Source organism: Syngnathus typhle, linkage group LG10 (genome assembly GCF_033458585.1).
Source record: "Syngnathus typhle isolate RoL2023-S1 ecotype Sweden linkage group LG10, RoL_Styp_1.0, whole genome shotgun sequence".
Lineage (NCBI taxonomy): Eukaryota > Metazoa > Chordata > Actinopteri > Syngnathiformes > Syngnathidae > Syngnathus > Syngnathus typhle.
The window spans coordinates 11,797,501-11,821,713 of NC_083747.1; the positions used below are offsets into that span (position 1 = coordinate 11,797,501).

At 49.1% G+C, this 24,213-nt stretch overlaps 1 protein-coding gene across 1 annotated transcript in view; it reads left to right on the forward strand.

Moving 5' to 3' along the window:
• The window catches only part of syngap1b (synaptic Ras GTPase activating protein 1b), a 23,772-nt gene extending 74 nt beyond the window's left edge, over nt 1-23,698 (forward strand). The window contains exons 2-21 of the mRNA XM_061290208.1: nt 2,582-2,687; nt 8,559-8,650; nt 9,347-9,468; nt 9,603-9,756; nt 9,827-9,925; nt 10,023-10,262; nt 10,343-10,681; nt 10,807-10,951; nt 11,035-11,179; nt 11,662-11,898; nt 12,057-12,258; nt 12,550-12,728; nt 12,819-13,023; nt 13,291-13,845; nt 14,209-14,691; nt 14,767-14,925; nt 15,006-15,217; nt 17,866-17,941; nt 18,580-18,641; nt 21,669-23,698. Coding sequence (XP_061146192.1) covers nt 2,582-2,687; nt 8,559-8,650; nt 9,347-9,468; nt 9,603-9,756; nt 9,827-9,925; nt 10,023-10,262; nt 10,343-10,681; nt 10,807-10,951; nt 11,035-11,179; nt 11,662-11,898; nt 12,057-12,258; nt 12,550-12,728; nt 12,819-13,023; nt 13,291-13,845; nt 14,209-14,691; nt 14,767-14,925; nt 15,006-15,217; nt 17,866-17,941; nt 18,580-18,641; nt 21,669-21,789 — 3,933 coding nt within the window. The 3' untranslated portion in view covers nt 21,790-23,698. The remainder of the gene's footprint in view (nt 1-2,581; nt 2,688-8,558; nt 8,651-9,346; nt 9,469-9,602; nt 9,757-9,826; nt 9,926-10,022; nt 10,263-10,342; nt 10,682-10,806; nt 10,952-11,034; nt 11,180-11,661; nt 11,899-12,056; nt 12,259-12,549; nt 12,729-12,818; nt 13,024-13,290; nt 13,846-14,208; nt 14,692-14,766; nt 14,926-15,005; nt 15,218-17,865; nt 17,942-18,579; nt 18,642-21,668) is intronic.
• The last annotated feature ends 515 nt before the right edge of the window (nt 23,699-24,213 follow it).

Sequence of the window (24,213 nt, forward strand, 5' to 3'; positions counted from 1 at the left end):
CAGGAATGGCACTTGCTTTTATTATTTTTGAGTACCAAACCTTTGGAATGTCTTTTTATTTGTTTGGGTCCGGGCTGCTGTCCCTGATTTTGTCCTCTAGGGAGAGGAAGAGTGCCACGAATAATACACCCCAGCTTGACTTTCACAAATCTCAACACAAACAGAAATCAAGATGAGCCACTCCAACTGTGTAGCTCATGTGCATGCAAGAGTTTCAATTCAATCAAATCGAGTCATCATCTTATTAATACGAGTCAACACGAGTCCTGGAGACAATGACTCCTGTTTCCTAACCAACCATCCATCCCTCCATTTTCTGTACCGCTTTGTCCCCACGGGGGTCGTAACCCAAACATTCAAATGCATGTGTGCATTTGGTCATCAATTACTTCATCTTCTTTAATGTGTCAATTGCTTTAGTGAATACATTAAAAAAAAAGAAAGAAACTTTAGTAAAACAAAATCTTTTTTTTGTTCACGTGGCAAGGAGCTAACAGTCCTGATGTGACCCTTTTTTATTTTTTGCATTCAAACTATTTGAAAATGTGCATTTGCATCACAATAAGATGACAACAAAAGAGCCTTTTGCTTCTGAAAGTCTTCTTTTGAAGGAGTGTGATGACTTTTTTTTTCCACTGCTGAAAATTCTTAACAGAATGCAGTCGTCAAAAAACACGCCAAGGATTATTTTCTGTCCAAAATGTCTGAGTGTTACCTGCATGTACAAACGACTGGCACATTCTACAAGGAAAAGTCATATATAGTGTTATAGTATGTGTGTGTGTGTGCGTGTGTGTGTGTGTGTGTGTGTGTGCGTGCGTGTGTGTGTATGTATGTATATGTATATATATATATATATATATACACACACACACACACACACACACACACACATATACATGTATATATGTATATATATACACACATACGATATACGACATATGCATACAGTAATCCCTCGCTACATTGCGGTTCATTTATCGCTCGGATTTCCCCCCCAAATAAAAAATTACAATTAAAAATTATAAATTGAGGAATTATAGCATGAAAGTTGCCAGCAGAAGGCAGGGAGTGGCCACACAATTGCGCAGTTATACCTTGTTATGAAAAAAGTTGTTATAATAAGAGTTCTAAAAATATATTTACAGTATTGTACATTGTTATAATTTTATTCTTCTAAAAACATTTTTACAGTATGTACACTTGTACCTTGTTATAAAAAGGAGTTCTAAAAACGTATTCACAGTATGTATACTTTAGCTGCATCTACATTCGTATGTTATACCAGGAATCTGAATTTTCCGCGGATCTGCGGATTTCCGTGTTTTTTTCCGTCAAAAGTATCATTTTCGTGAATTGTGTAAATCCGTTGAGAATTTTTTTTGTATATATACGTATATGGGGGTGGTATGGAAGCGGCCGGCCAGGCAACATTAGCCTTGGCGACTCGCGAGGATTCGCCCGCCCGTCGCGACAGCATCTTTTGGCACATTTCAAGGCAAAATTAGTTAAGCTGTGAGTACGGAAATCGGCTTGCTTCTGTAAACCTAACTCACTGGCAGCAGTGATGCGACAACATCCGCCTTATTTTCGGCAACATTTTGGCGCTACTTTCGTCATATCATTTCCACTTGATAACTTGACTTAGGTGGAGAACTAGTGTTTTTACACCGCCACAATGTGAATTTGTGATTGGGATTTCATCACTTGTAGACAAGTTATTTAGTTTAGTATTTAGATAGATCTAGGGCCTACTCAGCAAAAGTTGTCGCCAGCATGAGGATCGTGCCAGGGAAATAGACAAGGCGAACGGAATCAAGAACTGCTTCATGGCTTGAGGGCAGCGTCATTGTACAACTCGGAACACAGTCCGTAACCGCGTGCCTGACGGAATATATCCGTAAAGTAGATGTCCCGGGGAAGGTTTTGTTTATTTTCTGTCAAGATATGATCAGCTATGGAGGTCGCGGCCCTAGGAACATTAAGGAACACATCGAAACAAAAAAACACAAAGGTACTTTTTTACTTTTACAAGCATGTGGGTTTAGAAAGTAACATGATGTTACATGTAAGCTAATGTTACGCTATTGTCATGATATTGTCATGATATTGTCATGATAACGTGACCGGGGGGGCTGATGATATCGGCCCCCCCCAGACCCCCGGTCGGCCCCCCCAGACCCCCGGCTACTTTTTAGTGTTTTTTCACATTTGCCATTCTCATCCCTGGTTACACACACGCACACACACACACACACACGCACACACTTTATGTCATTTATGCTATTGATTTAGTATTTACATGTTTGAAACTATTATTTAATGTTCCAATGATAACATATGCACTTACTATATGGTTTAATATACATGTATTGACACACAAAAAAATTATGTATGTTAAAAACGAGAGGGTGACACTACTTGGCCGATTTTCACCTATCGCGGGTCGTCTTGGAACCAATTATCCGCAATAAACGAGGGATTACTGTATATGTACATTTTCCCGATTTGGTGTTGTCAGACAAGAAAAACTTTTTGGCCCTTACAATATTGTGGCACCTTGTTTTGTGCGTGTGTCCAGGTCCACCCTTTGCTGATGCGCGAGAGGCGCTCTGAGTCGCACAGGAACAAGCTGCTGCGCCGCACGGTCAGCGTTCCCGTTGAGGGACGCCAACATCCCGAGATGGGTGAGCATGCAACACTTTTGCCACGGCACCAAAAAAACTTTTACCTCGGCAAACGTTTGAGTCCAGCTCGTGAACGTGGCCGCCCGCTCGCGATGGCCTCGAAGGCCGCACATTTGTTCGCCTTACCGCAGAGAGCTAGCGGCTCGCTCACCGAGCAACAACAATAGCGACGACCGTGACGACATTGGTCTCTGCGTCTTTTTCGTCTCCTGTCACTCGTCGGGGCTGCAGATGAAAGGCTTCCCAGCCCAGGTTTTCGTTCTGCATCTTGCTTTGTGTCACCGGGGCTATTTTTAGCTCCCTTCGTCCTTGCGTACTCTGCCGCTCCTCGATGGCCGCTCAGGCATTTTCACGTCACGGACCGGCCTGGATAGTTCTCAGAATTGGCCGCTGACGATCCCTCGCGTGCCTTCCAAATCGTTTGTGCTTTCCCTCCACCCCAATCACTTGCCGGACGTCGTTAGTCGACTTGAGACGCCGGAACCGTGAGTCGAATATTCCCTCGGCACGATGTTGGCAATTTTGATAACAGTGAGAAAGAAAATGTATTTTTCTTGGACTTTAAAATGTCCAAGAAAATGTTGTACAAAATGTTTGTTGTACTACGGGGAAGACACTGATGAAACGATATTCGGAATCGGCCTTTCAAACTCTAATACGTGTAATACCGTTGGCCCATCTCTCAGACTGTTTATCTGCACCGGGCTCGATACAAAAGGAGGAAAGAAAAGCTTGTCCATCAGCCAGCCAGTCAACAAGTGTTGAGGTAGATGACGGCCTTTTTTTTTTTTCCTCCGGCAGACCAGCTGTCACTCAAAGCAAGGCCGAGTGCTCGCTCGCTTTCCCACTTGGCGTGCGATAAGATCGTGGCGGCCCACGGGGGTGAAAGACGAGCCCGCTTACGTAAGGGCTGCACGCGCGCGCCGCTTTACATAAACGCCTCCGATCCAGCCTGGACATTTTGCTGCCTTGTCATTTCCATTTGACGCCATTTTCAGCTTGTCCACACCAGGGTGCGATCGAGAGAACATTTGCCCTATCAAACTAGTTTTGGGATAATCGTCCGCTCCCTGATGACTTGACAATTGCTGGCTCTCTGGTCACGTTAAATCAATGTCATCTGATTGATTGATCACAGAAAGAAACTTTCCTAACCTACCATGTTGCCACTGCACAGAGTTTTGGAAAAACAAGATGATTTTGTATTCCTTCAATTGTGCGGAGTGGCGAAAAGCAACGCTCGTTCTTTTTGGCTCTTAATATTCCGGACAGCGCGCGAGCCGACGGGATGAAAAAAAAAAACAGCCGAGTCTGCGCTACGTGCTGTCACTCGACTCTTAGACAGCTGCCCCGCTTGTCCAAAGACCGAAGAATTAGTATTTTTTTCTTTATTTTTACGGTATGCGTGATTATGTAAATTTTGGGCTGCGGTGGGAATTGTTCTCGCGTTCCCAACTTCCTCATCACCAGAACAGCGCCGCAGTTGCTAAAAAGTTTTGCTTGGGTCCCACGAGTTCTTCGTTTGGCACTTGAGAATTGTCAAGAGAAGCGTCGGGCTGTGGCGTCTTCCTGTGGCAGAACATTGTCTTTTTCGCAAACTGTTACTGTCTGAATGGAGCAAAATTCCCCAAGTTAGCGCAATGGCCGTCACGTTGACTTTTTTTTTTCTCTCAGTTGTTTGGTGACGGAGTTGATTGTCTTCCATATTGGCACGAGCGTTTGTATGGAAGAAGGTTTAGCTTTGAGCTTCGGGTTCTGCTAGCCCCTTTTTTTTTTTTTACCCCCCTTCAACATCTTTTACATCACCGTCGTCATGAATGTCCCTTTTTTCCTTTGCAAGAAGCTCACGCACATATTAGAAGCGAGGGCGACGCTTGCTAGCGCGCTACGGCGGACTTAGTGGTAACCATGGAAATCATTACAGAGCAGACACGGTGTGGGGTTGTGAGCTATGGAGAGGAGAGGAAGAATGATAGCCACATTCCAGCAATTGTGTGGTGGGACACAAGCTTGTTGGCACCCAAAGGTTATTTTTAGGCGCCTTGACACGATGGCCCGGGTCGCGCTAAGTCAGCAAATGCTCAGCATTGACGGTCACGCCCACTTGGATGCCACTCTGACTTTTTGAAGCGCCGGCGGAACCTCCACCCTCGCGTCTCACTGTTTGAGACCCTGGTCGATGTTTGCGAGAGAACAAATTCTGATGCTGGATTAATTTGAGAACTAGAAAAAAAATGACCCCAGAGGTGACTTGAAAATGAAAAGCCAAATCTCTCGGGCGGAGAGAGAGTTGAGCTGCAATACGCCCCAATTTGCACGCTAGTAATGCTCTTCACGCTTTGACGTCAACCTTCTCAGGACTTACAGATGCTTCTTTCGTAAGTTGGACTGGCTCTTTCGCTACAAGCGTCGGATCTTAAAATGTGGTTGTCATGGAAACGCATCCAAAGAGCCTTTGAGCTCTGACAATTCTGCCGAGCGCAACCAAAGCATTTTTTTTTTTATATCATTTCTTTCAACCAACATTTGAATGCATAAGAGTTTTAGTCCCAGCTGGAATGCAAGGCCCGCCTCCTCTTTACGCACTTGCATGCAGACGTGCGCGCGCCCAGTGAGGGAGAGAACGCGAGAAAAAGAGAAAGCGGCCGCGTCGCCGACCTGTGCAGGATGATGCGCCTGACATCCAGGCAACGGGCTGCTGGCAGACGAGCTGAGGCGGCCCACCTACGCAGCTCGTCAGCCAAGGGAAAGCTCTAAAAGCGCGCACAGCAGGACGAGCTCCAGGCGGGGCGAGCTTTTTCCGGTTTTCTTTCTTTTCCTTCGGGTGTTGCCGGACATTCTGCTTGGCTTCTCCGGGTGTGAAGGATGAGCCTGTTGGGCGGAGGGGGGCGAGCGAGATGCCACGAGGAGGTGCCGCGAAAGGCGGCAGCGGCGGGGGGCGCGCAGCGCAGCAGCCGCGCCTCCTCCTCTTCTTCCTCGTTTTGCTCTCGGTCTTTCTCGGCGTGAGAGTCGGTGGCTGTTTGTTTCTCTCCCCGAGCGGTGCTGAAAAATGCCCACAGTTACTGAAGAGTGGCCTACTTCAAAAGGAGGAGGAGAAACGCTTGCTCTCGTCACGGAGGCACTTTGGGGTCACCTCTTGGGCGGCCCGCAGCTGTGAATGTACTTTGCGGCCCAGCCTGGCCCGTCAACCTGCACCACCTTGCTTGGATTCTTCTTCTTGCCAAAAGAACAGAACAACCTTCTGCTTATCGGATTGAACTTGAAGCTCTCTATTTTTATGAATCGTGCCTCTTGCAGCAACTCGATAATTCAATCAATTTTCCAGATTGACAACAAACAAGTAAGTCCGAGTTAGTTTTGGGGCTGGAACGGTTGAATTTGATGCATATTCCTTTCAATGGGAAACATTTCGGAACCAAAGCAAAGACCTGATTGCGGGCCATCGTCACTGTTCTACTTTTTTTTTCCCCAAGAAGCTTGTTTTCTTTGCTTTTTCATCTCACATGTTCTACTGCTCATTTCCAGAAAAGGCAGAAAGATACATTTGTAAACTTTACCCACTCCTTCACACTCACATTCCTTGTTTGTTTTTTGTCCCCCCCCATGGTCCCACTGCATTCTCCATCTCTTCCGCCACGTTCTTGTCTTGCCTCCTTGTCCTGGCTGTTGTGCGGCTTATCTTGCACTTGCAAAGCTTGCATGTTAGCCTTCTCTTTTTGCTGACTTCTTTTTTTAAGGATCCTCAGAGGTGGCTTTCACTGAATGTAGAACACATCATCACTGCGGCCAACCATTTTTTGTTAGTCTTCCTCTATGTGTGTGTGTGTGTGTGTTTAGTCAAGTCAGCCGTGTTTGCGGAGGCTGCTCTTGAAAGTCGGCCGTCTTTGTAGACTGTTTTGTGCCACTCCCGGCATCATCAGGAGATGTTTTTGCAGAATGTCTGCCATCTTTTTGGGTTGCGTTACGCCAAGTCGCCCATCTTTGTGGACTGTTTTGCCCGCCATCTTTGTGGACCGCGTTTCCGAATGCAGCCCATCATTGTCGAGTGCACACGGGCCGCCGTTTTTCTTGGAAGCGTGTTACAAAACAAGCCTGCTCAAAACCCGCCGTTGCTATGACAACCCAAGCAAAAAAGCCAATGAAATGGAGCAGATTGGCGCTTTGGTTGAAAGGATATACTTAATGCCTGGGACTCATTTGCGCCGACTATTAAGCTGCTAATCAAGGGCACGTGAAAGCCGAGCGTGCCTTTATCCACATTGTGCATGGCCAGGAACAGGAACACTGTGTGATGTTCAAAGAGCGCTTTTTTAGAAGCCGAGCGCTTGCTGGCTTCAAACGAGGCTGCGCAGGTTGCCGCTCACCTGGACTCTGCAGATTTTTCGCCCCCCCCTCCCCACGCATTGTTAATAAGGGAAAATGTCGTTGGACATGGTGGGCGGCGTGTGGGCGCCAAAGTCTCTCTGACTGACAAGGCTCGTTTGGTCTGAAAAGAAGCGCGGCCTTAATTACACACACTCAATTGCCACTTCTGGCGCTGCAGTTGCCGGCTCGGGCTTTGAAAGCTCAACATTGCCATGTTTCCACTCAGCTGGGGACTCCTTGCACTGGAAGGACGTGGTCTCAAGAGGCGCGCCAAAATGCTCACATTAGATTTGCCCAGCCTGCTTCTTTTTATTGCTCACAATTAATCTATTAATTGATTAACTGGAGCCCCATTAATGATCTCCAAACTTGAATATCATTCCAACTGATCTTACTCATTTACCCTGGAAGCTGTTCCTTCAGGACCATGGACAGCATCCCACTTCAACTATGCCACTCATCAGAATATATTCTCACTTCTCATAGTTTCTGCTCTTTGGTAGACTCCTTTGGTCACCTTTCAGTGGTTCCCCCGGTGGCCTCCGACTTGTCTGGCCCTCTTTTTCATCAAACAGCTACTGGCTGCTGTCTTGCTGGTGGTTTTTTTTCTTTTTTTCTTTTCCTCTCAATTCTCCCAGCGTGGGCTTCTGAGAGTGTTCGATTGTACTCAAAAGAAACGGAGAGAAAGAGAGAGTGGCACCTGAAAGGAAACCCTGAGCCGTCCGGCCAAGACGGACACACGGAGCGTTTAAGCTCGACTGTCGTCATTGGGATCCATTAATGGTTGCCAGAGACGGGGACTCGAGTCACTGTGACTTGGACTCGAGTCGACTCGAGTCGCTGTTTTGATGACTTGTGACTTGACTTGACAAAAATAAAGAAATTTGAGACTCGACTTGGAAGTTAAAGACTCGGGACTTGACTAGAGACACGATGACTTGAATGACTTCCGTGTTATTTAGTTTATGTTTTCAGTTTGAATATAAAATTAATAATACATTTAAAAAAAGTAATATCGATAACACGGTAGGAGCCCAGGCTGAGAATGGCGTCGTCATGATTGGATCGCTACCCTGTCAATCAACCAGTCGTGCCCAGTCGTCATTGTCTGAGGTCATTTCTTTTTTGTTTGATTCCATGGTGTATTTTACTGAATATCAGTAATTACAGTGCAAATCCAAATTATTGTCATGATTTTTAAACAGGTTAGACACATTGGACAATGATGGTTAATTAAAGTTACTTATATCTTGTCTTTTCACATTACTAAAATCTGATTCTGCGGGTAAAATTGCAATAATAAGGTGACTTGACTTGGACTTGGACTTGACTTGACCTATTTATGGACTTGACTTGATTTGCCCAAGAAAAAAAATGACTTGGGACTTACTTGAGACTTGAATGTTAAGACTTGAGACTCACTTGAGACATTTGGACAACTGATTTCCAAAGTGCAACGTGGGCAGCTTTGCTAACGTCTTTGTGGTCGGTCTTGTGTGCCGCTAGATCACCGACCTCGGCGGAAGAGCATCGCCACGGGGAAGCAGCCGAGCATGGACCTCTCCCCCAGCGCCCCCCTTCAACCCTTCCGACAATCCGTGAGTACCTCCCCTGCCTCTTGCCTCTCGCTGCCCCTCGTGCCCCCCCGCGCTGCCGCCCACGCCTGGGGGCGGCGGGCCGGCGGCACCCCCCCGCCTCCCTCCTTGCCGCTCTCCCTGGCCGCGTCGCCTGCCCTCGCTTCGCGCCGGCGGAAGAAGGGAGGCGGAGCGGCCTCCCTGCCTCGCTCGCTGCCCCTCTCTCCTTGCCCATCGCTCCCCCTGCCCCGCTTGTCCTCCTCCTGCTCCCCTCCACCCCCCTTCCCGTACTGGGGCGGAGACTGGAGGGCCGCTGCTTGGAGTCCCGTGGCGGGAGGAAGCCTAATTGGATCACTGCCCCTGGTGGAGGTATGTGGAAAAATCATGCTGCGCCTCACCTTGCTTGCATAGCAATAAATGCTAATGTGATCCTAGCACACAGTCCTGACGAAAGTAGCTGAAATTGCTGCCTGAGTCAAAGTATCTTACCTTTAGCGCCCAGCAATCGAGCAATTCTGTATTGCGGGTTGCACTCCATCCCGTTGTTGGTCAAGAAAAGCTCCAGCAAGCCAACATCAGCGCATCACCTCTTGTTTGGATGGGTCGATTTTCTCCTGACAGGAAGTTGGGCGGCGTTGCGCTCTGGTGCACGCCGCGGGCCGTGTCCGTGGGCTGATGATGTTACACTGCTAAGCGCCACCCTTGTGCTTATGCCTGCAGAGTTTCCTGAGCAGGAGGTTGAAGGGCTCCATCAAGAGAGCCAAGAGTCAGCCCAAACTGGACCGAAGCAGCAGCTTCCGACACATGATCCTGCCCCGCTTCCGCAGTGCCGACCAGGACAGGTCGGTGTCCTCGCGTCGAACACTTTTGCCAAACGGAACTCTTTGCTCATGCAAAAGTCCCACCCTCACTCCTCGAGGGAGGGACAAATTGGCCACGAGCAATGAGACTTGCCCCCACTTCGTGGTTCCGGCAGGACGCGCTTGATGCAAAGCTTCAAAGAGTCACACTCACACGAGTCGCTGCTGTCGCCCAGCAGCGCCGCCGAGGCGCTCGACCTCACGCTGGACGAGGAGGCCGTCATCAAGCCCGTCCACTCCAGCATCCTGGGCCAGGAGTACTGCTTCGAGGTGAGCCTAAACACCCCTGTCCCTTCGTCGCCAACGGTAACCAACTGTCGCGGGTGGACGACTGCCTTAGGTGACCACGGCATCGGGAACCAAGTGCTTTGCGTGTCGCTCGGCGGCCGAGAGGGACAAATGGATCGAGAATCTGCAGAGAGCCGTCAAGCCCAACAAGGTGAGGCGAGGCGACCGATGAACCAACCGACCAAAGAACTGGACATCCATCCACGGGCTGGCCCGAGATCACCCGTACCTATGTCGCCTCCTTCCAGGACAACAGTCGGCGCGTGGACAACGTGCTGAAGCTGTGGATCATCGAGGCGAGAGAGCTGCCCGCCAAGAAGCGATACTATTGCGAGCTGTGCCTGGACGACATGCTGTACGCGCGCACCACCAGCAAGCCGCGCACTGACACCGTTTTCTGGGGGGAGCACTTTGAGTTCAACAACCTGCCGGCCGTGCGGAACCTGCGCCTGCACCTCTACAAGGAGACTGACAAGAAAAGACGCAAGGTGAGATGGCAGAAAGAGCTGGGAGAAGGCCATGACTCTGTTGCGAAATTGTCTTGGGTTGTGGTTTTCTACCTGTTCAGGAAAAGAGCACCTACCTGGGCCTGGTCAGCATCCCCATCTCCAGCATCACGGGGCGTCAGTTTGTGGAGCAGTGGTATCCCGTCATCCAGCCCAGCGTCCTCACCAAGGGGGGGGGCGTGGGCGGTGGCGGCAAGATCATCAATGCCTCGCTGCGCCTCAAGTCTCGCTTCCAGACCATGAACATCCTGCCCATGGAGCTGTACAAGGAGTTCGCCGAGTACGTCACCAACAACTACCGCACGCTGTGCGCCGTTTTGGAGCCCGTGCTCAGCGTCAAGAGCAAAGAGGAGGTGGCCTGCGCGCTGGTGCACATCCTGCAGAGCACCGGGAAAGCAAAGGTACAGCCCGGACTCGAGTAACATGTCAGCGTCTCCAAAGCCGCTCACAAAAAATGCCAAATGTTTCACGGGATATGTTGACGTGTGTCAAAAAGATGTTTTGGATACTTCTCCTTCTCCTCCAGGACTTCCTGTCAGACATGGCCATGTGCGAGGTGGACCGATTCATCGACCGGGAGCATCTCATCTTCAGAGAGAACACTCTGGCCACCAAAGCAATAGAAGAGTACCTCAAGCTCATTGGACACAAGTACCTCAAGGATGCCATCGGTTGGTACACTCGCTGCTACGAGCCACGGGGCCGCCCGCTTCAGGTCAGAGGTCAACGGGCTTGTCCGTGCTTTCTTCCCCAGGGGAGTTCATACGCGCCTTGTACGAATCGGAGGAAAACTGCGAGGTGGACCCCATGCGAACGCCTCCCTCCGTGCTGCCGGACCACCAGGCCAACCTGAGAATGTGCTGCGAGCTGGCCCTTTGCAAGATCGTCACTTCCCACTGGTGAGCGCACACGCACACGTCATGCCGCCCGCCGTCTTCCACACACACAAATTCTCCAGTGGCAAAGCACAATTTCAGTTTTGCCACATCATTTTCTTGTCACATTTGGAATGTATTCAGGGTTTTTTATCTTTTGTCCCTCAAGTTTTCCTTTTTTGCCACATGTTGCGCAACAGTTTTGTGTGTTTTGTCAAATTTGAATCCTTTGGTCCAATTAAATTTTTTTTCATTACATGGATATGTTTTTAGGTTACATTTCTATTGTTTTTCACTTTGAATTCATTTGTCACTTTAAATATATTTTTTGTCACGTTCATCAGATTTAGTCATTTAGTTTAGTCGTTTTTATGTTTCTCCTATTTTGATTTGTTTTGTCGAATGTGGAATTTATTTGTCAAATTGGAAACATTTCTTCTCTTGTGACACAATTTTTTGCTCCACACTGGTGTCTTTTTGGGGGTGGTGCTCATGTGTGCCGCCAGCGTGTTCCCGCGCGAGCTGAAGGAGGTGTTTGCGTCGTGGCGAGTGCGCTGCGCCGAGCGCGGGCGCGAGGACATCGCCGAGCGTCTCATCAGCGGCTCGCTCTTCCTGCGCTTCCTGTGTCCCGCCATCATGTCGCCGTCGCTCTTCAACCTGACGCAGGAATATCCCGACGAGCAGACTTCGCGCACGCTCACCCTAATCGCCAAAGTGGTGCAGAACCTCGCCAACTTCTCCAAGTAAGTGACGTCTCGCAATATTTGGTGAGAAACCGCTGTTTCGAACCCAAACCGTAAAAGTAGTGCTTTGTGGACCAAAGTGGCGTTTTCCCACCACGTTGATTGTTTGAGACGCACGTGGCCACCGTTGGTGTGAACGTGTGACGGCTGGCGTTCAGGTTCGGCAACAAGGAGGAGTACATGTGCTTCATGAACGAGTTTGTGGAGATGGAGTGGGGCTCCATGCAGCAGTTCCTCTATGAGATCTCCAACCTGGACAGCGTCACCAACGCTGGCAGCTTTGAGGGCTACATCGACCTTGGCCGGGAGCTCTCCGTGCTCCATAGTCTCCTCTGGGAGGTGATGGCCCAGCTCAGCAAGGTAGCTGCCAATGCGGGAGCACTGACCCCTCCCAGAAACCTTTTTGTCATGTTTTCGTTTTGTCATATTTTCAACTTTTTATCACAGTCTTGTTTTTTTTTTGTCCCATTCGGAAGTGTTGGTGTCAAATAATGTTCCTTTTTCTTTTATCTTGTTGAATCGTTTGTCAAATTTATATACTTTTTGTCACGTTAGGGTAAGGGTGAAGAGTGAGGAGTGGAGCGTACAGATGCACGTTTTCCATCCAAGTGATGCGAAAAGTCATGCGGCAATCGCTTTTGTCGCCCGTAGGACGCCATCATCAAACTGGGCCCTCTGCCCCGCCTTCTGAACGACATCAGCATGGCCTTGCGCAACCCGCACCTGCAGAGGCAGCCCAGCCACCAGTCCGAGCGACTCCTATCCCGGCCCTCCTTCAACCGTGGTGTCTCCTCTTCCTCCGACTTTCGCAACCTCGCCATGCTCAACAGGCAGGGCGTGATTCTTTCCGTCGACTTTGTCAAACGTATGCACTCTTTTGAAAATGCCGTCTGTTTGACCCCCCCCCCCCCCCCGTGCAGCTCCATGGACTTCGCCCGCCTGCCTTCGCCGACGTCCACCGGCGGAATGTTGCCGTCCCGCTCCCAGCTGAGCTTTCAGGAGCGTGAGCACCTCCTGCACCGAGCGCCCTCCAAAGACATGTTCTACGCGTCACGCCCCCCCCTGGCCCGCTCCAGCCCGGCCTACTGCACCAGCAGCTCCGACATCACTGAACCTGACGGCAAGGTGAGTCGCTTATTGGGGTGAGCCCTGTCAGAGTCCCACATGTGCATGTAGCGAGCAGGCCGAGACGGCGGCGGTGGGGTGGGGGGTTGCTGTATCATGACATCTGCTTGTTGTTTCACCCCGGAGGGTATTTGCCGGCAAATACTCCGAGGCATTGGGGTGGTGTCACCCTCAACCATATCACCCGGGGTCATGATGTCACAGTGGGCGGGGCGGGGAGGGGCGGCTCAGTGTGAGTAAAAGCCTATCTATATGATGGACCTCCAGGATTCCCGAATGAACAGCGTGTCTAACCTGCAGTCGGTGGACATGCTCAACTACTCCCAGGCCTCCATCGCCGGCATGGGCAGCTTCGGGGGGCTGAGCGGCGGAGGCGGTGGCGGCCTGGGTTCGGGCCTGAGCGGCCAGTTGCGGGCCGGCGGCAGGTTGTCGGCCGGCTCCGGCGGCTCCAGCGTGTCCGGCGGCCTGCGGCTGAGCCAGATGGGCGCCGCCGCCACCGACTCTCTGTCCCAGCAGCAGCAACAGCAGGCCGCCGCCATGCGCTACCCGCTTTCCTTCCAGAATCCCCTCTTTCATCTGGCCACGGCGGACGGGCCGCAGCGGCCACATGGGCGCGCTCAGCCCCCCGCGCCCCTGCTCCTGACCCCTGAGCCCTCGCACCCCGGCTACCTGCCGCAGTTGGCCCGCGGTGGCTTCTCCCGCAGCGAGGACCTGTCCTCCCTCAGGACCGGCGACGGTGCCCACCTGGGCCAGCCCAGCATCATCCACTCGCACAGCTACAGCGACGACTACGGCCGCCGCCAGATGTCCGTGCACATGCAGGTGCCCGCCTGCGACTGCGTCCGGGATGACGCGCCGTGTTAAAGGGGAGAAACCAAATCAGCTCATTTGAAAAGGGCAGGAAAGGGAAATCCATTCATACAAAAACAGTATCTTGAAAATACCGCGCAATGAAATTTTACTCCTACCAAACCGTAGTATTTTGTAGGACGCGCATTTCTAATGTAATCTTTGAAAAAGAAAATGTCAGTAGTTAAGTAAAAATCTGTCGAGCAGTTAGTTATTTTAATTAATTAGTGTACTTACCGTATTGAAACCATTAGATCATGCAACTAGTCGCTCACATTGTTGAGGGCTAGAGCTAACACGCTAAAATGCTAACTGACTAATTTCTGTGTCCTTCAGGATAACATACAGCAGCAGCAGCAGCAGCAGCAACAGCAGCAGCAGCAGCAGCAAATGATGGGCCTGACCTCCCAGACAGGCACCTCCCACTCATCCTTGGCCACCACTCCTCCGTCCACGGTCCAACCGCGAGCTCCGCCCCCTCCCAGTCAACGCGTCAAATCCCAGACGTCCCACCAGCTGTCGGTCGGCGCCCCCGCTAAGAATCGTCCGCAGAGCGGAAACGTCCTCCAGTCGCCCGAGACGGCCTACGGGGGCGTGCGGCAGGTGCGCGGCGGAGGCGGCCGCCAGCTGTCCGTCAAGGACAACACGGCACCAGGGCTGCCGCGCCAGCAGAGCTCGGTGCGAGAGTCAGGGAGTCCGCAGGGGACAGGCAGCCCCACCACACAGCAGTCGCCCCAACAGCAGCAGCCGTCGCCGCTGACTCAGCAGCCGCAGCCTCAGCAGCCGCAGCATTTGCTCAAGCCCAACGTTGGCAAACAGGCCAGTGGCGCCACACTTTCTCAGGAAATGGCCCAGGAACCTTCGCGCCTTGACGTCGGTTATCTTTGGTCACAGGGGTCGCAGGCGCCACAGGCGCCGGCCAACGAGAGGACGGTGGCCTGGGTGTCCAACATGCCGCACCTGTCGGCAGACATCGAGAGCTCGCGCATCGATCGTGAGGACTTCAAGCTCAAGGAGTACTCCAAGAGCATGGACGAGTCGCGCACGGACAGGGTGGGTCGTCCTCATAAGACTCCAAACAAAAATGACGGTGAGTGCAAAAGCGCTAAACGGTGCGTTTGCTCCTGCGGCAGGTGCGTGAGTACGAGGAAGAGATCAACTGCCTGAAGGACCGTCTGGTCATGTCGCACAAGAAGCTGGAAGAGTATGAGCGCCGCCTGCTGACGCAGGAACAGCAGACCAACAAAATCCTGCTGCAGTACCAAAACCGGCTGGAGGACAGCGAGCGCCGACTGCACCAGCAGCAGCTGGAGAAAGACTCGCAGATTAAAGGCATCATCCACAGGTAATGCCCCGTGTGCAGGGGGCGGGACCCATGGGGAGGGGCACGGGGTGGGGGCGTGGCTACCCGGCTCCTCACCGCGACAGGCTCGCTTTTGCTGCTCAGGTCCAATTCTCTTGTTGTAGCTTTGCTGTGCAGCAGCAGATGTTTTGGACTGCGCTAGAGACCGGCCTGGTGCATTCTTCTTTGCAATGCAAAACACCCTTTCTTGTTTTCGGGGTGCTTGAGGACATCAGAAGGTATTCTGGGGGTATTTTGCGCCACTCAAGGATCTGGATTTGCCTCGTTGTTTTTGGTGGGGCAGATTAGATTTAGATTGCTATGTTACAACACATTGTTTGGTGCGAATCTTCTTGTTCTTTATTTGGTCTTAAAGTGAACATATTCCATATGATCCCCTTTAGCAAAGAAGACACCCAATGATGACAGACAGGCAGATGGATGGACGGAGCCCCCCCGTAAAATGTTTTTTGCTCGCTCGGCACTTTGTAGAAAAAGACAGGAGGAAAGCCCTTCCATGTGCAAATGAAAAGACAGCGTGAGAGCAGTCACACTGTTTGGACTCACTCGGGTTTTCTTTTTCTCCCAAAGCAGAACACTGGTCAACATTTTTGAGTCCACAATTTTTACTACATTTTTTTTTTTTTTTTATCACAGTAGCAAGCCACGGTAGCAAGTAGAGTTGTTTTGATTCTCGATGACTTTGGCTCTTGTTTTCTTACAAGCACAACATATTTTCATCATAACAAGAAGCTAAAATATAATATTGCCTTCCAAATCTTTTCTTTCTCTCGATTTCAATTCCGAGCTGAAATGGGAAGTTTCAAGTCCCCCCTTTGGATCTTTTCATCTCTCTTTCCTTGCTATCTTTGGAAGATTCGACTTGTGTTGGCTGATTGCCGAAGATCCGGTGTCTCCTCCTCACAACCTTAAACCATCGGTGCTCCACAGGGCTTACTTCCTCGGCCCGATTGCCTTCTTTGCGGGCAACTGTCCAGATAGGATTGAAGCGCAGTTCTGGATATCCAATACGAGTTGGCGTCTTGAGGACGCTTGATGTGTGGCACTAATCTATTTTTGTAACTATAATCCATCGGGCGTATTGAATTGTGTGAGTGTGTTGCGTGTGATGCAAGAGCCATAACAATAGCAGTACCGTATGAAATATGAATAAATATGAGTGAGACGCTTTAAAGATCCCAATAGACACGCTTTTAGCCGCAATAATCTAGATGAGGTCGACTCAGTTGTTTTCATTTGCCTGTTTTTAAATGTTTTTATCCTAATACTGCTAATACTATTTATTGAAGAGACAAATATGAAGATAGTACATATATATGCTGGTGTGACAACGGGCGAGGCTTTGCACTCAGGCCGTTTTTATTTCCTGGCTCGCTCGTCCACACGTGAGAGTAAAATATAAGAAGCGGCTCTTGCGTTCTTTTATCGTCTTTTTTTTTTTTTTTTCTGCGTAGCAAAACGAGGTGTCAAGGTGCTCACCTTGCTGAATTGTTGTTTTCTCCCTCTTCACGTGACAAACGTCACAGATGTGCCTCATTTTGACGCTCATGTCCAAACACTTTTCAATCACCTTTGCTGTCTGTGCTTGCTGGATGAATTCCTTCTTTCTGTCTTTCTTTCTGTCTTTCTTTCCATCCTTCCATCTCTTTCTTTTCTTCATTCCTTCTTTCCTTCTTTCTCACTCTCCATTTTTTTTGTACAAAGCAAAACTGTAAGCTCTGTTTCTCCAATAAAACATCCAAATGCTCATATTTAAAACTCCACCTGTGGATTTTTTGCTTTCTTTGTGTACTCTGTGTGTCCTCACTGCAGCGTGCGTGTGTGTGACTGAAATATAAATGCAGACTTCTGCCAAAAGAAAGCAGTGTACATAAAAAATAAATAAAAAGGATGATATCCGATTCCGGAACAGTCCTGTAGGGGGCGAAAATGTGCATAACAACCAGCTGTCTGTTTCTTGGGGTGCACGTATAACGTTGCGCATGCATTACAAGATGAAAGTCAATCGGGTGCACTTTGCGATTCGAAACAGGATCCGGTTCTGTTTCTGATTCACTTCAGGTGTCAAAATGAAGCGAAAGCGAAGCAGCCGCTCTCTGTCCGGGTGATTGCGAGATTTTTTGCTGCTAACCTTCCTCTCACCTCACCCCCTTGAAATTCAAATCCTTCCCCGACACTTTGGATTAGCTTCGGGCCTGGGAAAATCGCAGAATTAGCCAGGAGGAAAGAAAAAAACGTGCATCCGTCAGCTTTGAGTGATTAAGATGAAGGATTTTTTTTTAACCCCCACGAGCAGTAATTCCCAGAAGATGCTGTTGATCCGGCAACCTGAAAAAAATATTGGCAGGGCCTAGCACGTTTCTTCCCTGAAAGCTTCAAGGCTTGAGGTTTGCCTTTGGAGGAAGTCTTCGGGTTTGACCTTCAACGTCGCAAACCAGAAGGAAGGCCGTGACGGTCAGCAGGTAGCGGCGGCGGCAGCCCGACGTCCCGCAGACGGCCCATTTGACCTTTGTGGCTTTCATAACTTCCCGCCGCCACGAGCCTCAAATGCAAATGTTGTTTTACGTTGTTTTTCCTCATGTCTTAATGCTGCCTCTCCTTCTGTTGTCTCGCTCTCTTCTGCTACCAAGACTCATGGCCGTGGAGGATGAGATACGAGGAGGACACGTCATTGAGCCAAAAACAGCCAGGATTTTCCCTGATCAGGTCTGGCAAACTTAACACCACCTCTCTTTCTTTTTCTTCTTCTTTCGCTTCTTCTCCTCCTCCTTCTTCCTCTGTTTCTCTTTCTTGTGTTTTGCCAAGACGGGCTGCTCTTGTTTATTTCGTGTGCCCGTCCGTGCTGCCTGGATTTGGGCTTTGTGCACTGGCGCTGTGGAGCTCCGTGATGGTGGTGCTGGTCTTGGTTTTGGTGGTTTTGGCTCTGTGCTGTTTTGGCCGCCGAGTGTAGTATTTGAAATACGCTCCTGTTCCACGTTGGTCCACTTGTGGTGCGGTTGACTCCACAGTGGACAAAATGACCACACGAGGTGAAAGTGAGCATGGACCTCAGGTTGGTTTCAATCCGGATTGAGTTGAGTATCATTCCTCCCATTCCATCCGTTTCTGACATTTTTTGTGCTGTTGTTCTTGTGTTGTGTACAACTCGAGCAAAGCATGTGAACTGGATCTTTGGCTCCAAACAACAAGCGCATGTTGACGTTGCGACGCATGTCCTGTTGTGTTAATTGACTGATGATGTCGTCTTTATGTGGGTGTGTTTTATTTTTGCGCCTCCCTCCTCGTCCTGCTCGTCCTCCTCGTATTTGATCCTCTTGTTGACGAGATACGGTGATTTCTCTTAGGGGAGGCGTCAGTCCATCCTAGTGCAGCCTCGTCTCGCCCCCGTCCCACCCCGAGTGTCCAGGTAATAAGCCCAGCCGACAAACTCTCACCTGCTCTCGCTCTGTCTTTCTCACTCTCTCCATCATCCCCCGCCATTCTCGCTGTGTGTCCCTGTCACTCACACTTTCCATTTACCCGTCCGCTCCTCTCAAAAAGTCCCAGTGTAGAAAATAGCAACAAGAAAAAAGTGTGGAAGTGTCCAAATCAGTACCCAAGAGGAAAACTTGATTCAATTTCCCAACTCAAATCACCTTTCCCCATTGAAATGAATGCAAATGACATTAATGTGTTCCAGCCTCCTCCCAAAAAAGTAAAAAAATAGCATTCTACAGTTTGTGCATCTCATTTCGCCCTGCAAACTGAAACAAGGGAATCATGGGAAATCTCCGTATCCGCCCCCAACCTTTCCCGGAGAACACCAATGGAGTGCACACCTTTCTTCGCGTCTTCTTTGTGTCTTGTTGTTTCCTGTTTACGTCTTATGATGTGTGTCAAACCTTGTGTGTGTGTTTGTGTGTTTGCTGGTCCTGTGACCTTCTTGTGTTGTGTTTTGTTTGTACTTTTAGTCGTATCAAAACAATTTTGTGCTAATAAATAAAGAGCGGCGCCTCGCCCCACCCCGCCCCGCCCCGCCATGCCCAACCTCCCTCCCCCCGCAGAGTGTGAGGCTGACGTGGGTAAGTTTTGTTTTTGTTTCAGGATTTTGTTCCGAGGCAGCGGGCGTGCCGCCGTGGTGTCTTTGTCCAGCTGCTTGACGCCTCGCCTTTAATATGCTCGTGTGCGCCGCCTGCCAAGCGGACGCACGTTGCGTATTAAAAGCGCTTTTTGTTGTGTTGAGCACAAGCAACACGTTTGTTTGGTTCTGATTGAGAAGAGAAAGATTCTTTTGACCCTTTTTGCATCGATTTCCTCTTGTTTTTGTGGTTGAAGGCATCGGACGCACTCACGCGCCATCGGATGATTTATTGCCATGCTTGTCCTTTTTCTCCGCTGTACGCGATACCCCCCTGATCCCCCTCCCGCCCATGCCCTCCCCCTCCCTCCATCCCACACTGCAATCCCGAAGCTACCTTCAACTACAATAGTCGACCTCAGGAAGTGACATTTGCATCTTTTTGGACAAGTCGACTCGATGCTCATTCGTTCTAGTAACGAACATTATAATATATTTAAATTCTATTGGAGTGTTTGCGATGCCCCTAGATAGTCTTCACTCGGATTTTAAGAAAGACTAAACTCACGCCCAAAAGTACATAATTAAAAAGACAAATCCTTCTTTTTTTTTTTGTCTCGCGTGTTCTTTTTTTTCTTACGAGTGGCGTGTAATTGCTGCTTGTGCGTGTTTGTTTTTTCTTGGCGAGTTGCGATGCTGTGGCTGTTGTTTTCCATCCATCGGCACTTTGTAACCCCTCTTCTCTCCTCTTTGCCTCCCTTTCTCTTTCTCCTTGTCTTTCTTTGGCTCTCTCACTCGTTCCGTCACCGATGGCTCCTCTTTGACTTTCTGCTTCTCCGTCTTTCCGTCCATGCCTGCTCGCCTCCCTCTCGTCGGTCATTGAATGGCTTCTTCTTCTACACGCCCTCGCCCCACCCGCCTCGCCCTTTCTGTCTATCTGGCCAGGAGAACCAGCTTTCCTCCTTGGGTTCAGCAGACCCCGGTGTGAAAAGCCATCAAGACGAAGGAGGAGGAGGAGGAGGAAGCGAGCCTCGGCACCTCCCCGCCGTCTCGCGATCGCCCTCCCTAGAGAGCTCCATGGCGACTGCCGGACCACCTGGCACGGCCGCGGGAGGGCGCAAGGGGGGGTTAATGCAACGCTGAGAGAGAGAGAGATGCTCTGAAAGTATTTTTCCTGCACACACACACACGTGCGCACACACACACACACACACACAACTCAAAGGGCTTTCCTCAACTTTGCGCTCTTGCCGGACAAGATAGCGACACACACACATTTCCCTGCAGGAGGTCTCGCACCCCGAGAGTGGTCCTCTGTGCCTTGGGCTTGGCCAGTAAGACGACCCTCCTAACCCACCTCCCGGTCTGTTTGATTTACAGCTGGCTGACAGGGTTTTTTTTTTTTCCTTTTTTTTTTTCCTTTTTTTTTTAAATACAACCATTTTCTCTTCTCAATATCAGAACCCAAACCGGTGCTAAACAACAAATGGTGCAATTGGCTCGTGCGTGTGCCTGCGTGCGTGCGTGACTGGCCCACTGTCTTCTGTGTGCTTTCTGTGTCCTTCCGATGTGTCTTTGTGAATCCTGTTTTGTCCAATTTGTCTTTTTTGTCGGGGCTGGGGGGGGGGGGGGGGGGGTTAGGGTTAGATGTCCGTTTTTGGGCACCATCCATAAAAAGGTTAAAACTTTTTATCCTGGGGAGTGCTAAGCAGAATTAGAGTTCCCGCCAGCGCCACGTACCAAAAATCTACAACTACTGTAATTGACGCTCCCACCCAAAAAAGGCCTGACTAAACAAAGTTCCTCAGCTCAGTTCAACATAGTTCGCTAACTAAACTAAACTCCAGCAAAGTTTATTGATTTCGTGATGTCAGCAAATCACTGCTTTTATACCGTAATCAGACTCAATGAAGCTCCTCAACGCGGTGAATTGGCATCCGGGTGCCGTGAGATGGGAACACTTGTTGCCCATTTTGATGTTTGAGTCAGCTTTTTTTTTTTATTCCTTGACCATGTTTCATGTGTTCCAAAACCGTCCTGCTCCGTTCTTTTTTTTTTTTGTTCATCGTCAGCAACTCCAACTTGAATGGAAAGGCCTTTTGTTGTTGTTGTTCCTGTCTCGTTCCTCACATGTTACGTGTTAACGTTATTACCACCACTTTGGTTGAAAAAGTACAGCCCCCCCCCCCCCTAAAAAAAAGCAAAAATCAAATTTGAGCCCTCCTTCTACCGTATGTCGATAACAACAATCGACTGTAAATAACCTTCGTAACTCAGGTAATGGAACTCTGTCGTTTTTGGTTTTGGTGGGGGTGGTGAAGGATGCTTCGTATAATGATCCCGTCCCCTCCCCTCCCTTGCCCTGTGTTTCTTCAGCCATTCGCAAAGCTTGATGGACGACAGTGTGGAAGCTAGCTGGCTGATGCGCCAACGGCGCCACGCGACAGGCTGGCACAGCCAAATGTCCCGCGCGCTTTCCCGCGATGCAGTCGGTTGACAAAGGGAGAACGCGGGCCACCGGTCCGTGTGCTCCAAGGACGGTCCCGAACCTCGGCGAAGCATGTGAGCAACCGCGACGGGGGCGTCCTCACATTCTTTCTTGACTTTTTTCGTGTTTTTGTGGGAGGGCAAGACGTTTGCGGGAAGTGCAAGAGCGCCTGTTGTACTTCCAAGATGCTCGAGCTCTCCAACCCTCCTGTTACCTTGTGGCTTAAAATGGCCGGTGGTTCCAAAGCACAAGTCGTATTGACTCACTCAAAAGGCTGCTTGAAAGCAAAACGCCCGACTTCCGATTCCATTTGGAGCCTTCGGATGTGTGGGCGGGGCTGAAATGGTTGTCAGGGGCTGCATTGCTCAAGTCCCAGAGACTTTTGGTCTGAGGATAGCCACCAAATATTGCACTGATTGGTAAAACTGCTATCTGGGCCTGTTTTGTTTCCTTTTTTAATTTTTGGGGCTTGATTGGGACTCGTTTGGTTGAATTCACAAGTAGGAGTTTGAGCAAAATGGTTGCTTCCAGCCCACAGTGTAGACTTGAATTTTGGGTCCTTGAGACTTGGTGCATCCATTGATGTCCTAAGTCCTCCTCATTTCATCTTGTGTGCGGTACGGGGCAATTGACTTTTTATTTATTTGCAAAATGATGGTGAGACGTTGCTACCATGCTCTGGACACACGATCGGTTGTACAAATTGGTCCAGTGGCTGCTTAAGACATTTTGCAACCCGCGTGTCCAACCAATTGCACAGAGACGCCTGAAACTCCTCAAGTTTTTCTTTCCTTTCTTTTTTTTTTTAACCTTTTGTGATGACTGAGTGAGTTTTAATGATTTGTGATCAAGAGTTAATATTCGTGTTTTTTTTTTTTTTTTAGTTCTCATGAAACGTGTCCCGCTTGGTCCTCAACTAATAAAATATGACTTTTGTCTTTTCTGACACTTTTGGGTCAAATTGACCCGGCCAGAATGTAACAGGAGGGTTCAAACTTATTTACTTTCAGAGCATTTCTTTTGATTATTGTTGTTATTCTCGCTATCACTTGTAGTCTTTTAAAACGATCATCCACAAAGGATTGGTCACTATTTCCGACACTTTTATCACCTCTTTTCTATTTTTCTCCAGCGCTTATTTATTCTGATAGAAGGACTCGTCATCTGAAATCTTCCAGTTTCTTTATTGGTTGACCTCATTTTCTTTGAATCTTTTTCTTACGGAGACAATCTTGCCCACATGAACACACACAAAAGAGGACAAAATTGTGTGTGCGGGTGTGTGTCCCTTCATCCCCAAAGACTCGGCCCAAATTTGCACATGACGGCGTCGCCATGAAGCTCTCTGTTTACAAAGCGGACGCTTGCTCTTTTCTGCTCCGCGTGGATGAACTTTGGAGGTTTTCCTGGTGGGAAATGGGACGTTCTCGAAACAGAAATCCCCCGATGGAGAGATTCCTCGGCGTGACATATTCCTGAGCCGGAATGAATGCGTGTCTACTATGTGTACATAGATCCGGGATATGCTATGTACACGTTTGTTTGGAATAAGACGCAGAGTGTACAGTTATTTTTCTCCCCCGTCTGGAATGTTTTTCTTCTCTTTCTAGCGATTGGAGCAAAATGCGGAGAGAGAAGCAAAACACCTGTCAAAAATGGCCAGCCTTTTTTTCCTAGCCTTTTATTGGGGGAGTGATTGTAAATACAAGCGGGCGATTTGATTTCTTTGGTCCATAATCAGCCGTGGCTTCCACTCGATTGGTTGCGGGTTGTCGTTCAGAGATCTATATTTATTCCGACAAGCCTGATGTACCATATTTGACTCATTCTTTGGGAGCTTTTTCCGTTTTGGTGACATTGCGTTTGTTTCCCCACAATACTAAGTGTGCCTCCCTCTTATCTTATACTCAACATTTACTCATTCCCTTTTGACAAGCCATATACCCCCCCCCCCTCCCCCGCGCCAAATAACCCCGTCCCCCATACACCTCAACCCTTGTTGGTTTTTTGGACAGAACGAATATTTTTTGGTGTATATTATTGGAAGAGTGCTGTGGAAGAGTGCTGTACATGAATGTGGCTGTTCTGATGATTTCCTTATTGCTGTAACAATAATTACAATAATATGAATAGTGTTGCTAATTTGGGTTTTGTTGATTGATGGGGTTGGCGCACATGCAGTTGATGGCGACGTCGTGATCCTTCTGATTTTAGTTTCTTTGTTGTTTTTTTTTCTTATTTTCTTTTGAATACACTGGAAATTTCTATTTTTCGGGCAGGTGAATCTGGAGATAGAAATGAAATAAATTAATAAATTATTAAATTCTTAACCTGGTGTTTTTGTGTTGTTTCTTTTTTTAATTTGAATTATTATTGAGGCCAAAAGCTTAAGAAATAAAATATGTGAATCTGAAAATAAAAAACATGCAACTG